Source organism: Enhydra lutris, unplaced genomic scaffold, assembly GCF_002288905.1.
Source record: "Enhydra lutris kenyoni isolate GAN:26980312 unplaced genomic scaffold, ASM228890v2 scaffoldscaffold11, whole genome shotgun sequence".
Lineage (NCBI taxonomy): Eukaryota > Metazoa > Chordata > Mammalia > Carnivora > Mustelidae > Enhydra > Enhydra lutris.
In genome coordinates, this window is record NW_019154095.1 from 27,695,341 (window position 1) to 27,711,110 (window position 15,770).

The following is a 15,770-nucleotide window of genomic DNA, read 5'->3' on the forward strand; positions in this document are numbered from 1 at the left end:
CTCTCAGTAGCTTCCCTTGACAGTTAGAGCTCAAGTTTGCGTTAGTAGGCACTGTCTTTCTAATTGGCCCTTCTTTTCTTGTCTTCCAAAATGAAAGCTCCTTGGGATCACCTTGAGCAGTATATCAGAAGTAGGTTTTTTTTCCCCTCTGTCATGAAGAATTAGAAAGCCACAAAAGAAGTGAGAGGTTTTCATACTTTTCTGTATGTCCTAACTTAAACTAGGTGGCAACTACGACAGCCACTTTGATGTGGACAAGGGCACTGGGACCATCATTGTTGCCAAACCTCTTGATGCGGAACAGAAATCAAGCTATAACCTCACAGTTGAAGCTACAGACGGAACCACCGCTATCCTCACACAGGTAAGTGAATCACTGATGATGCGTTTGTCAGAGGTGGACTGAAAACGACCTTCTGATTTTAGGGTGCGCAGGCAACGTGATTCTGCCCTCTAAGGCTCCCAGGCACAGCTGTATTGTTGATAGGGCTTACGTAGATGCACACCAAGGATTTGTATTTAGGGAAAGAAAATGTAGGTTTGGCGTGTAATTAACCAGTTTTGGAAATTCTGAAAGAAGACTTAGAAACAACCACCCACTTTTGATTATCAAGATCTTTCAATTTTATACTAACTTTGAACAGCATTAGTATAAATTGTATTGCTCTTGAGGATGAATGTGTCCAAGTCCTTTTCGTTAAAGCTCATTGAAGTGATTAATCATGTTTTAAATCACTTTTTAAATTCTTTCCCCTTTTGGCTATTTTAACTGAGGGTTGTATAAAATGGTTGATAGAATTGTTCTTGTAATCCCTTTAACATCTTTATTTGTTCCTACATGGTGATTTAAGAGATGGCCAGATTACTGGGATTTCAAATTTAAATGTTAAAATCCTATACCTTAAATTCTCTTTGATTCTTAGTGTGGGCTCTGTGAGAATTTGTTGAACATTTGTTGTGGCAAGTACTGTTCAAGAAACTGAATACTGGGAAACAGTCCTACCCTCATTGAGCTCACCTTAGGATGGTGGAAGCTAAGATTTACATGTATATCTGCTGTGTCCTAAAAGACAAAGGAAGAAATTAAATATTAGGAGAGAAAATGCTTCCGAATTCTAGTTTTTTATCTTTAGATGATACTAATTTAAATCTCAAATGAGAGAGATCATCTGTTAAATCATTTAGTTGCGCTGAAGAGTAAGAGTCTGTGATGTATTTTTAATTAATAAATGAGTAGATGATTCAGAGCCAGTTATGAAAAAGACCTTCTTCTCCATGTGGTTGTGATTTTTAGTGTATTTAAAATTGACATATGTACCATGCTTTGGGGTCATTTTGAGATTGTCATGTAAAAGTTTTAGTACAGTATTAAAATTTCATTTCTGTCAGTAACCGTTCTTATTATAGAAATTAGACTTTAGAGCATGAAAATGAGAATAAAAACATGGAGATGTAATAAATTTAACAGGATGAATTTTGAAAAGTTTAAAGAGTATAACTGTACGTGGACCAGTTCAAATAATCTACTAAGCGGAAATCCAGCAAAAGGATCTTAAGAAGCAGTAGCAGTGGCCGTCCGTGCCAACCATTCTCATTAATGAAGACGATCTATTTACCTGTAGCATTTATTGCTTATGACATAAATGAATGAGTAGCAGTATGCCCCTTCCCAAATAATTGCAGTTTTTAGCGAGTACCATTAAAAACTTCATATGAAATGTGAAGTCGATTGACTAAAATTTCCTGTAAAACCCAGGAAATAAATTGCAGTCTTCCCAGGGACACAAATATCTTAAGTTGTAGTGCTGCCTTTATACCTTATAACTTCTTTTGAGTTATTTTCAGGGGGTCTTGATAATATCCTCATGATTTGCTGGCAGGGAAGGGGAGTCAGAGTCTCAAAGATGTGGTCCCAGAGCCCAGACTCCCCTGTGAAGGTATAAGACGAAGGGGACAGTCAGTAATTAGGTTTCAGTTTCCACATGGGCCAGAGGACAGGGCGATACAAACAGGGATGAGAACGGAGAAGCAAACGTATGTGAAGGGCAACACGGAGGTAAGAACTGGATTGCTAAGGAATGGGAGCACAGGGTAGATTTGGGCTTGTAGGTAAAACTCGGGAAGCACCAGGGCGGACGTCGCTGCGTGCAGGTCGGAGGTTTGGGGAGCACTGTCGCGTGAGCCACGGCGCATCATCAGCAGAGGGGGAGGTGGGAGGGGCTCCCTGTGCTCTGTTGAAAAAGCACTGCTCCTTGTGTTCCTGTCCTGCCGTTTGCTGCTTGGGATCTGACCAGTATCAATTCAAGTCGCTTCACTTTACCCCTATCTCAAGATCACTTACCAAATCCAGTTACGGCTTTTTTTTTTTCTTCTTTGAAACAGTTTTGCTTTCATGTTTCCTTCTGGTTTCTCTCGAGCATCAGCATTATGCACAGGTCTTTTTGTTTGAATGTTGGCTCTGCCTCTTACCCTGTCCCTGGGCAAGTGGCTGTAACCCTCTTGGCTTCCATTTGTCACCGGGAAAGGGGCATAGTGATTTTGTCCTCACAAGGCCCTCTGAGGGGTAAGTGAGGTCGCAGCCGCGCTGGTGTGCACTTGCTGCTGGACAGCTCAGTTCCCTCCCTGTCTCCATTCTCTGTCCCTGCGGTTCACCTGGCTGTGCCCACTACCACAGGGGTCTGCCCGGTTGGGAAGAGGCGGTAAAGGTGAATTTCCTCTGATCAGCTAGTTAGGGCGTACGCGAGCTGTAGCTCTCCAGCCTCTGCCTGCGAGTCCAGGCTCTGCGCACTGGACGCTACCTTCTTCCCGCTCTTACTATCCCTTAGTTCCAAGTCCTTTTCTCTAGTCTCGAGATATAGGGTGTTTGATGCCACTTCTTGCCTTCCTGTCTCTGACCAAGGTCTCCCCCACAACCCCCATCCTAGTAAATATTGATTACCAACCTAAGACCTACGCAAGCAAAGCCTTACCTTCTCCTTAAAAGTTTTCAGAATGTCCCTTGCCATCTCGGGACTCCTAAAGGCTTCCTTGATAACTCACTTGGTAATATGTGCAGCCTCATTGTGCTCGGCGTGTGTAAGACCTCACCGGCCGAGCCTGAGAGCTTCCCGAGGGCAGGGACTGCTGTACGTTCATTGTACTTGCTCCCCAGTAACGTGGGGGAGCGTGCTGCGCGGATAAGGGCTCTGTGAGTGTGCTTCCTTTGAATCGCTGTATCAGAATTGGTGGTTTTTACCTTCCTTGTTCCTACTGAGTTGTGACTAATTGACTTGAGAGCAGGAATCAACTACCTCTACCCAACACTCCATTAGAAAAGTACTATGTAAATGTACAGTGGAAATGAATATATAATGATTGAACTTAGAGAAATTATAAAACCATCGCTTGTGGATCATCGTCGACCTTTAAAAATGGTCGGTGGTTTTAAATGTTTATGTAACTTCCACATAAAACCTTTCTTTGGTTTAGCAAATGCATTTAATACGTATATAAAGTTTAATGTTACAAATCCATCACTGATGTTGTAGTGTTTTCTGAGAACACTGGTATAATCATCATGGAAAGACCTGCAGCTCGTGTGCCTGCACCGGGGTGGGTAATAGCTTCACCTGTGCATTCCTGACACTGCAGCTTCCTGGGCCATTAGGACTAGTGAACCTCTTTATTCCACACATGCCAACGAAGCTCAGATTTCTTGTTCGTAACCATAAACCATCTTTGTAGTCAGTAGTGATTTCCACTATGCCTTATCTCCACACACGTCTTTTCAGTCTGGAAATTAATCCTCTTAGCATTAAAGTAAAAAAAAAAAAAAAACATTTTTTTTTAAATTCATCTAAGTTTTTTTCAATATTGGCTTTTTCCCCCTTTAAGGTTGTTATTCTATGTTGAGGTATTTAAGAGAGCTTATCTTTAGTGTATTTAAAGTGCTTTTAGGAAATGAATGGGTTTACTATTTATATGTAGGCTTTGTGATTGTAAAAATGTAGTAAAGATTTTTAAAGCACATTTCTAATTTATTGGTAGGAATTTGGAGTCTCAACAATTAGAACAAGAAATTTAAATACGGTATTTATCTAGTACCATAGTCACCTCGTTTGCTTGGTAGTTGCAGATTCAGATCTGATAGAGGAAATGATCTTTTGTAAATCCTGCTGAAGTAAATTCTCTGTTATCCTGACATGAGTGCTCTAGAAATCTCTCTCCTGTGGAGACCTGAGAGAAATGAAGTGTGCAGTCAGAAAGAAGTGTGTGAAAGATGTTACATTTGCTCTTCAAAGTTAGTTTCAAGAAATTAGAAAGGTCTTCATTATTTTACTGATCTGGGTAATATATCAATGGAAAATTTTAAAGATTTTTTTAATTCTAGATTTTTGTCTCTTTTATTTCTCATTGTTTCATTTTGCTAAAAAATGGTTTTTTTCAATGTGCATCTCATGTTTCCCCTTGATTCTGTAAATAATAAAATATCACAGTTAAGGATATTACTGTAATGTGAGTCTTTATGTCCTTAATAGGTATTCATCAAAGTAATAGATACAAATGACCACCGTCCTCAGTTTTCTACATCAAAGTATGAAGTTGTTATTCCTGAAGACACAGTGCCAGAAACAGAAATTTTGCAAATCAGTGCGATGGATAAGGATGAGAAAAACAAGCTGATCTATACTCTGCAGAGCAGCATTGATCCACTGAGTCTCAAGAAATTTCGTCTTGACCCTGCAACGGGCTCTCTCTCAACTTCTGAAACACTTGATCATGAAGCCATCCACCAGCACGTTCTTACAGTCATGGTACGGCTTTCTGCTCATTCGTTGGCCGCCGTTTGTTTTCTGAAGGGTTTCACGTCTTTCCGAGTGATCTTTAATCAATGACCGGGAAACCTCCCGACAGCGCTGATAACCTGTTGATTCTTTCAGGTGCGGGATCAAGATGTCCCTGTAAAGCGAAACTTTGCACGGATTGTTGTTAACGTCAGCGACACAAACGACCATGCCCCCTGGTTCACGAGTTCCTCCTATGAAGGGCGGGTTTATGAATCAGCGGCTGTCGGCTCAGTTGTGTTGCAGGTTACAGCTCTGGACAAGGACAAAGGGAAGAATGCTGAAGTGTTGTATTCGATCGAATCAGGTATTTTTGGAACACTCAGTAGATTAAAAAGTACATTTATTTTCTAAAACTAGTTCTATGTGTAGAAACATTTGTGTATCACCGTAAAAATTGCTTAATCTTTAGCTACCATTTTTCATGTTAGGAGAAAGAAGACCTTTTTTTAAGCTTTTAACTCAATAGAAAGCAAAAAGTCTTATGTTAAATAAAAAGATTCACATTATTAGCATAGTTCAAGGCTCTGAGAAGTTCTGGAGTGAAGAAAACTGTATTTGATTCAATTCAATATTTCCACAATTTTTTTTAACCATACAACATTTTCCTTCATAATACTTGTTAACTGTGAAACACTCTTAAGAAACCACTGGCTTCAGTGATTTCACTTTTAGTCAGAGCATTTTCTCTTGGGCATAGTAGGAATTTCCACGGCAGAGTGCTGGGTGTCGTGCCTCCGCTGCCCCTTCCAGGTTTAGCTTTTCTGCCCCTTTCACCCTCCTGAATCTTTAACAGTTTAGTTTCGTTCATGGAATTGGGTTGTTATGTAGGCCCCCAAGGTTGAGATGTTGAAAAGCCCAACGAGTCTTCTGGAGAGCTGGGCAAGGAAGGCCTTGAACATTTCTTCTTCATATGATCGGGCAAGAGATCCAGAGTTGCTGGTAGATACAAAGAGGATCAAAGTAAAATGTTTTGTTCTCTCTTATCTTTTATGATGCTATTCATAGTCTTTCCTCTACTCATTCCATGTACTGATGAAGCCTGTTTTCTGTGTCAAGTGCCGTGCTAGGAGTGGGATGTAGGTAGAGGCCATCATTGGTCCCCAGTTGTATATGTTCATGCAAAAAGGAAGCTTCTGATTGAACTAGGGATCTGCTTTAGAGCATATGATTTGTACAGTCAGAATTCAGTTTGTTTGGGGACCTTCCCTATTTGTGCCACATGCAGTGAGTATGTGATGAAGGATCAAGAAACCTGCTTCCATTTTTCCATGTTTCTCAAGGTAATCGTTAGTACAAAGAATATAGTCTCTCTCATTCTTTTGTCTTTACAAAGATTTTAGAATATCATGCACTTAACTTGATTTGCGTAAGTCCATTCCTCTGCATATTCAAAAATTGTGCCTTTCCTAGACATTAGAATTGGTAGAGGCATCAATTCTAGGTCATATAGTCAAAACCTGAGCATGGAGAGTAATTAAAAAAAAAAAATCAAATCGATGTTTTATGTGACTAAACTATTTTTATTTCTTAATACATTTGAAGCCTCATTTGTTTCACTGAAAACAACCAAATTTAGTCAATTACAAAATAAGATTTTCTGTACTCCCCTGGCGTTCAGGATTCAAATGTAGTATAGTTAGCGCCTTGAACAAATATGCAGGTTTTTCCACTGCTTTAGAAATTTAGCTGTTAAAAAAAACAGTGCATTCCATTTGTGCATGCCTGAGCCGTTCAGCAAAATAATTTTCTCGTAGACAAACTGCCTGGGTTTGTGTAGGAGAAAATGTTAAACTTTTCCCTTAGCTTTCACATAATTTTCAACAACTGGGTGGTTAAAATATGATTGTTGGTGCTTGACTGAAGGCATGTGCATTCTTGAAATGTTTGTAATGACTGATGGGATTAGTAATTTGGTATTCCAAGAATGGAACTCTGTCTCCCCTCAAAGAATAGATGATACCAAGGACTTATTTCAATACAGAATTTGGACTCCTAAGAAGATAATCTTTATAGATTTGGTAATACAAAAAGCATTTGTAGGCAGCAGCTACCATTAAAATGCAGAAGCGTGTGTATGTGAATCTGTTGGAATATTAGGAAATGTAAAATGGTCGTACCTCCTTTCATTTACGTTACTTATATTCACCTGCTTCTCATTTATGTCAGATTACATTTCGTAAAGTTCAAAAAACTAGTTATAGATTCAGGCTGTAACACTGCATGTTTAATTAGCAGCAATTTATTGAGCAAAGAGTTTGGTCTGATTAGGAGTCTTTAGGGAAAAGAATTAATTAAAGGATATTTTCCGTAACAATTGACTTGTGTGTTTAGAGACAATCAGGGCCATACTCTGGATTGTTTGGTGTTTTTTTTTTTTTTTTTTTTTTTTGAGTAGATTATTGTAACTTCAAAACTGTCACAATGCCTGGAAATAAAAGACAGTAATTGAACTTAATAACTAGAATTGATTTCCTTCCCCAAACTTAGGTTAAATATAATTGCAATAGAAACTGGAGGTTTCCCACTCGAGGCCGCCAGTGGTCAGGCAGGGAGCACTTTACTGAACATCCGCTGCGTGTGCCCAGCGGGGAGAAATGGACTTCTGCTCACAGCTCTGACATGCCCTTTGGGGTGTATGTGTGTAATACAGTCCTTGCTAATGCGTACAGATTCACATGTTTGGATAATCGCCGTCTTCAAACAGAACAATCTAAGGCTATTTAGAAATCACCAGTATCTCCAGCTAAAGTGAACGCCTAAGCCCCCAAGCTGGTACAGACTCTGCTGCTTGCACTGTGAGTTCCCTCACAAATACTGCATGTATGTCTCGGTATCTGATGTGTGTAGCTGTTACTAGGTCAGACAGGGGTATGCGTAAGCCACTCAGCAGCCCTTCGTGTTCTGCCACAGGAACATGTGGCTTGCCCATCTGCAAACCCGAGGAGTTCTGCCACAGTGGAGATGTATGTAGGAGCTGTCTGCTAATTGACTGCCTGGCTTCCTGTTTAGCCTCTTGTTAAGATAATACTCCAGGTAGTAATGTTCCTGAATTTTACATGCTGGTAAAAATTTCTCAGGAATTTCCGATTAGTAGACATTTCTTTTGTTAATACTTTCAACTGTAGTGCTTAATCTAACAAGTGGTTGCTGTTGATGATAGAAGTAAAACGCAGAAAAACAAAATCAGGTAAAAATAGTGCCTTATTATCTTTCCATACAACAAATTCAACACTTACCGAGTGTCTCCTGTGTGTCAGGCATTTTTCTAAGCACAGATGATAAATAGTGAGTAAAACAAGCCATGCTTAAATGGGGACTTATGTTCTAGAGGGAGAATGGATAAGAAGGTTGCTATATGTGCTATAAAGAAAAGAAGAGGGTATGGGGGCAGAAACAGCCATTCTGATTATGGAGGAAACGGGAGGCTTCACCATCGCATTCTCTAAGCAGAGGAACATTTGGGTAAAACTTGAATGAATGAATGAATGAATGAATGAAGCAATGAGAATAGGTAGGGAAGACAGTTCCAGAAAGGACCCCCCAAATACAGTCATGCTGCAATGAGCACGCGTTTTCCCGGTTGAGGAGTGAGGAGCCAGCAAGGCTGGAGGGCAGCGAGCACTTTGTGCGGAAGGTGGCAAGTTCTAACGCTCGGAGGGCTGGAGGGCCTTGCGTGTTTGAAGCTTTAAGGTTTCACTGTATGAAATAAGAGAAAGGGATGAGATGATTAAATGTAAACTGTGGTAGGTTGGCTGCTATTAGTACAGACATAGGATAGCCTGAGGGGTGCGGGTGAAAACCGTCGTCCACAGGTTTTCATGGTGACCCTTCCAGTCCCAGGCAACCGGTCATGGTTTTGAAAGACAGGGTGATGTCCACGTAGGAGGAAAGAGGTCCTTGGAGTTTCGATGACTGGCTAAAGCACAATGTGAGAATCTGGGATTGTTGACTCATAAATGCAGACAGGAAGTAATTAGGGGTCTGCGAGGCGTGGTGGAGGCAGTGTGACCCCATTTGTGCATGAGGGTTCAGCTTGGAACTTGGGGGCCTGGAGACAGCCCAGGCCTCTGCTGTGTTGCAGACTGTGGTGCCTAGACACGGAGCCAGGCAAGCTTAATGAAAACCAGACTGGATCTGGCCTCAGAAAAAATGGTATCATAGATTTTTGTAAAACATATTAAAAGAAGGAAATGAAGGCTATAGAGGAAGTGTTGACTAGCAGTGATGTGGGGAAAGGGGTGCTCGGTCAATCTCCTGGTTTGCACATCACTCGGTAAGTCATTCTGGCCTCTGAAGTGTACCCCACACAGTTGCAAAAGTAGAGGAAAACAGAACTTAAAAAAGCAGTTAAGGGGCAAGTCAGCTTTGTTGTGGGGAAGTGTAATAGTTCATTTGGGGAAAATAAATGCAGTTCTGTGGCTAGGATAATGGATTCTGGACTCTGGTGTGAAACAGAAAAGGGATGAAGTGTGGGTGGATGGATCAATCTGAGGACCCCATAGCACTGCCTGAATCTATCCAGAGATGTAAACTGCTAAACTTCAGTAAACTGCTGGTGTCTCCAGAAAGATTTCAGTGATGATACAAAACCGGGAACTGTTATGGAATTGCATTTGAAGCTAAATATATGTATACAGTATAGCTGGAAGAGGTCCAAAGAGAAGCAAGGAACACAGTCTGTTCTGCTCGGGGCGGGGGTGGGGGGTTCGTTCTCTCAGCACTACTGATACTTGGGAGTAAAAAATCCTTTCTTATGGGAGCTGTCCATGCCTTGTAGGATGTTTAACAGCATCCCTGGTCTCTACTCAGCGGGTGTTAGCAGCACACTCTAGGTAGTGATAACCGAAAATGTGTCTAGACATGGCTGCCTGTCCATCTAGGCGAGATCGCCCCCAGTAGAGAGAACCAGGGACACAGAGGGCAGATTCACCCGAATAAGATTAAAAAGGGAGTATGACTGAAATCTCTGAAGCCTGCCTAGTGGGGCAGATTATACACAAGGTAATTCATCAATTCCCTGAATATTTAAAATAAGGGACAACTCTCTTGAAGCTTGTTAAAGTTTCTTAGTGAATTGACGTCTTCCCTTTCATAATGAATAAGAATCTTGAGAACTTAGAGGCGATAAAAGCTGAAACCAGAAGTATGTTCCAAAGGGTTTTTTCGGGACTGGTAGAAAATTCTTACCTTACCTTACAAAAGGACAACCATATGTTCCACAACTAGTATCTGGCTCAACCAATAGCAAGTGAGTTCTGGCTTTAGGTTATAGAGTAATCTTTCTTCTGTTTCTTGCTTTTCATGCTTATGGACAAAACTCGGAAAAATCTACTGTATTGTAGGTGGCTAAAAATGAATGAGTTCCATTCAAATGTTGATAACCCCTGAATTTCTGTTTCATTTTAGAATATCACTTCTGAGGATAGCTTTATCTCTATATCTCCAACTGTGACTTGTATTGGTCCTTATATTTTTCTCTAACGTGTTTTTTTTTCACCCCGCCCCCCCAGGAAATATTGGAAATTCTTTCACAATTGATCCCATCTTGGGCTCTATAAAAACTGCCAAAGAGTTAGATCGAAACAGCCAAGTGGAATATGACTTAATGGTAAAAGCTACAGATCAAGGCAATCCACCTATGAGTGAAATAACTTCTGTGCATATCTTTGTCACAATTGCGGACAATGCCTCTCCTAAGTTTACATCAAAAGACTATTCTGTGGAAATCAGTGAAACTGTCAGCATTGGGAGTTTCGTCGGGATGGTCACAGCCCACAGTCAGTCATCGGTGGTGTATGAAATAAAAGATGGAAATGTAGCTGATGCTTTTGATATTAATCCACATTCTGGAAGTATCATCACTCAGAAAGCCCTGGATTTTGAAACTTTGCCCATTTACACATTGATCATCCAAGGAACTAACATGGCTGGTTTGTCTACTAACACAACTGTTCGGGTGCACCTGCAAGATGAAAATGACAACTTGCCCATCTTTATGCAGGCAGAGTATACGGGACTTGTTAGCGAATCAGCTTCAATCAACAGTGTGGTGCTAACTGACAAGAACATCCCGTTAGTGATTCGAGCAACCGATGCTGATAAAGAATCCAATGCTTTGCTTGTTTATCACATTGTTGAACCGTCTGTACACAAATACTTTGCTATTGATTCTAGCACTGGTGCTATTCATACCGTGCTGAGTTTGGACTATGAAGAAACAAGTACTTTCCACTTTACCGTACAAGTGCACGACATGGGTACACCGCGTTTATTTGCTGCGTATGCGGCTAACGTGACCATCCGTGTAATCGACATTAATGATTGCCCTCCTGTGTTCTCCAAATCACTATATGAAGCATCTGTCTTGCTGCCAACATACAGAGGAGTCAGAGTCATCACAGTAAATGCCACAGATGCCGATTCGAGTGCGTTCTCACAGTTGATGTACTCCATCACCGAAGGCAACATTGGGGAGAAGTTTTCTATGGACCACCAGACAGGGACTATAACTGTACAGAACACAACTCAGTTAAGGAGCCGGTACGAGTTAACCATGAGAGCTTCTGATGGCAGATTTGTAAGCTTTACCTCTGTGAAAATTAACGTGAAAGAAAGCAAAGAAAGCCAACTAAAGTTTACCCAGGATTTCTACTCCGCAGTAGTGAAAGAGAATTCCACTGAAGCCAGAACGTTAGCTGTCATTACTGCCATTGGGAACCCAATCAATGAGCCCTTGTTTTATCAGATCCTCAACCCAGACCGCAGATTCAAGATAAGCCGGACTTCAGGTGTGCTGTCAACCACGGGCATACCATTCGATCGCGAGCAGCAGGAGGCATTTGATGTGGTGGTAGAAGTGACCCAAGAACAGAAGCCTTCGGTAGTGGCCCATGTCGTCGTCAAGGTCACCATAGAAGATCAGAACGACAATGCACCAGTGTTTGTGAACCTCCCTTACTATGCCGTTGTCAAAGTGGACACCGTGGTGGGCCACGTGATTCACTACGTTACCGCCGTGGACCGAGACAGCGGCAGAAATGGGGAGGTGAATTACTACCTGAAAGAGCACCACGAACATTTTCAGATTGGAGCGTCAGGCGAAATTTCACTGAAAAAGCAATTTGAACCTGACACTTTAAATAAAGAATACCTCATCACAGTGGTCGCAAAAGATGGAGGGAACCCAGCCTTTTCCGCTGAAGTGATCGTGCCCATCACTGTTATGAATAAAGCCATGCCTGTGTTTGAGAAACCCTTCTACAGCGCCGAGGTGCCAGAGAACATCCAGCTGCACAGTCCGGTCGTCCACGTACAAGCCAACAGTCCGGAAGGCTTGAAAGTGTTCTACAGCATCGCCGATGGAGATCCCTTCAGCCAGTTTACCATTAATTTCAACACCGGGGTCCTAAATGTTGTAGCTCCTCTGGACTTTGAGTCACACCCAGCGTATAAGCTGAGCATCCGAGCGACTGACTCCCTGACCGGCGCCCATGCCGAGGTGTTTGTCGACATCATTGTGGAAGACGTCAATGATAACGCTCCTGTCTTTAGTCAGCAGGCTTACGCCACAGCACTGTCGGAGGCATCCGTCATCGGCACGTCTGTCGTTCAAGTCAGAGCGACCGATTCAGATTCCGAACCCAACAGAGGAATTTCCTACCACATGTTTGGGAATCACAGCAGAAGCCATGATCATTTCCACATCGACAGCAGCACTGGCCTCATTTCGCTTGTCAGGACTTTGGATTATGAGCAGTTCCAGCAGCACAGGATTTTTGTGAGGGCTGTGGATAGTGGCATGCCCCCCCTGAGCAGTGATGTGATCGTCACCGTGGAGGTCACAGACCTCAACGATAATCCACCGCTGTTTGACCAGCAGATTTATGAAGCCAGAATTAGCGAGCATGCCAGCCACGGGCATTTCGTGGCCTGTGTCAAAGCCTATGACGCAGACAGTTCAGACGTAGACAAGTTGGACTATTCCATTCTGTCTGGCAACGACCAGAAGAATTTTGTCATGGACAGTGAGACAGGGATCATCACACTCTCAAACCTGCGCCGGCACACCTTGAAGCCATTTTACAGTCTTAACGTTTCTGTTTCCGATGGAGTTTTTAGGGGTTCAGCTCAGGTTCACGTAACTGTAATTGGAGGCAATCTGCACAGCCCTGTTTTCCTTCAGAGCGAATATGAAGTGGAGTTAGCTGAAAATGCTCCCTTACACACCCTGGTGATTGAGGTCAAAGCAACTGATGAGGATTCCGGTATTTACGGTCACATTACTTACCATATTGTCAATGACTTTGCCAAAGACAGATTTTACACCAGTGAGAGAGGACAGATATTTACTCTGGAGAAACTCGATCGAGAAACCCCAGCGGAGAAAGTGATCTCGGTTCGTTTAATGGCTAAGGATTCTGGGGGAAAGGTCGCCTTCTGCACCATTAACGTCATCCTTACAGATGACAATGACAATGCACCCCAGTTTCGAGCAACCAGGTATGAAGTGGACATTGGCTCCAGTGCTCCCAAAGGGACGTCAGTCATTAAAGTTCTTGCAAGCGATGCTGATGAGGGATCCAATGCTGATGTCACCTACGCCATCGAAGCAGATTCTGAAAGTGTCAAAGAGAATTTGGAAATTAACAAACTGTCTGGTGTAATAACTACAAAAGAAAGCTTAATTGGCTTGGAAAATGAGTTCTTCACTTTCTTCGTGAGAGCTGTGGATAGTGGGTCTCCACCCAGAGAATCTGTTGTCCCCGTCTATGTGAAAATACTTCCACCAGAAATACAACTTCCAAAATTTTCAGAGCCATTTTATACCTACACGGTTTCGGAAGACATGCCTATTGGGACAGAGATCGATCTCATCCGCGCAGAACATAGTGGGACCATTCTTTACAGCCTAATCAAAGGGAATACTCCCGAAAGTAACAGGGATGAGTTCTTTGTGATCGACAGGCAGAGTGGCAGACTGAAACTGGAGAAGAGTCTTGATCATGAGACAACTAAGTGGTACCAGTTTTCTGTACTTGCCAGGTGCACTCATGAGGACTACGAAGTGGTGGCTTCTGTGGATATCAGCATCCAAGTGAAAGATGCCAATGATAACAGCCCTGTGTTAGAGTCAAACCCGTATGAGGCATTTATTGTTGAAAACCTGCCAGGGGGAAGTAGAGTCATCCAGATCCGGGCATCCGATCTCGATTCGGGAACCAACGGCCAAGTCATGTACAGTCTAGATCAGTCACAAAGTGTGGAAGTCATCGAATCTTTTGCCATTAATGTGGACACAGGCTGGATTACGACCCTGAAGGAGCTTGACCATGAGAAGAGAGGCAATTACCAGATTCAGGTGGTTGCCTCAGATCACGGTGAGAAGGTTCAGCTGTCCTCCACAGCCATTGTGGATGTCACAGTCACTGACGTCAATGACAGCCCCCCGCGGTTCACAGCAGAGATTTATAAGGGGACTGTGAGTGAAGATGATCCCCCAGGCGGTGTCATCGCCATCTTAAGTACCATGGATGCTGATTCTGAGGAGATTAACAGACAAGTTACATATTACATCACAGGTAAAATATTTAAATGCGAGGGTGTAAGTTCAAAATAAATTGTGCTAGAGGTATACATTTTGAAGTGCATGTTTTGGGAAAATGGGGAGTTAAGAGGATGATTTTAGTAACGTTATATCTGAAATAAGTAGAAATAACATCTGTTAAGCTACATTTCAAGTTCTCTGCCTGAGGAAAGTGAATACTTGTTCCATTTGACTGTTTTTGATTTTTATGATTCATTCTGTTGAATTAGCATATGACAAATACATTATAATTAACTATAGTTTCAACATAGGCTGAAGTATTGTTTAGTAGGCTTTACATTTTACTTAGCTCTATACTGTGTTTCAGTACACATTTTAATGCCTTGATTTGGGGAGGGGGTGGTAAGTCAGAAACCTAATATACCAAATTTAAATGTAATAGTTTGTTTTTTTAAAGTAATTCTTATAAAAATGTAAAATTCTTGTAAAAATGTAAAAATTCTTGTTATAATGTATAACATTATATATGTTTTGAGCAGTTTCTTTCTCCTGTTACTTAGATCTTTCCTTATTTCAATAAACTTGACTGTCCTTTTCTTGCATTGATTTAATAGGAGGAGATCCTTTGGGACAGTTTGCTATTGAAAACATACAGAATGAATGGAAGGTCTATGTGAAGAAACCTCTAGACAGGGAAAAAAGGGACAATTATCTTCTGACCATCACAGCAACTGATGGGACGTTCTCATCCAAAGCCATAGTTGAAGTGAAAGTTCTTGATGCAAATGACAACAGTCCAGTCTGTGAAAAGGTGGGCTGTTCTTTCTATATTATGAATTTCTATATTATGATTCCTTGTTCACTCTCTGAGGAGGACTGTCATGGGATGCTGGGTGTGATTCAGATGCGTTTCATATTATAACCTCTTACTGTTTAAGCGGAGGTGAGTGTTCAGTGAAGCAGGAGTTGGAGTGGCTCTGGAACTCTTTGGGGAATGCTAAGTCGTTTAAAAATCTCATTCAAAAACACTGTAAATCATGGGCAGGATCACAGTTTAACTCTAAATAAGCTCTGAGAAATTTTCATTCCCTTTCTTGGGGGATGCGATTATTCTGGGGAGACGCCCGAGCAGTAGTTCATCTGCAAAGCTCCATCTTGCTTTCACAAGTTGGTTTTGGGCGGCACCTGCTCTCACACACACCTGAGAAAACGAAGAGGCAAATGAGGGTTTTCCTACAGCGGTAGAGCCCATTGACTTAGGAGAACAAATACACCAGAGAGGAGCTGCTCCCGTCCGGGACCATGGGGGAGGCCTGGAGCGGCTGTGCTCCCTGTAGCTAGGGAAGGAGCAGCCCCTCAGCCTTGGGGACGTGGTGCTCAGATAAGCAAGGGAATCGGGA

General features: G+C 42.1%; 1 protein-coding gene across 1 annotated transcript in view; it reads left to right on the plus strand.

Annotated features, from left to right (window-relative positions):
* Positions 1-15,770, plus strand: part of LOC111144511 (FAT atypical cadherin 1) — a 117,524-nt gene that overhangs the window by 75,644 nt on the left and 26,110 nt on the right. The window contains exons 6-10 of the mRNA XM_022498823.1: positions 225-364; positions 4,518-4,793; positions 4,920-5,130; positions 10,337-14,404; positions 14,985-15,181. Coding sequence (XP_022354531.1) covers positions 225-364; positions 4,518-4,793; positions 4,920-5,130; positions 10,337-14,404; positions 14,985-15,181 — 4,892 coding nt within the window. The remainder of the gene's footprint in view (positions 1-224; positions 365-4,517; positions 4,794-4,919; positions 5,131-10,336; positions 14,405-14,984; positions 15,182-15,770) is intronic.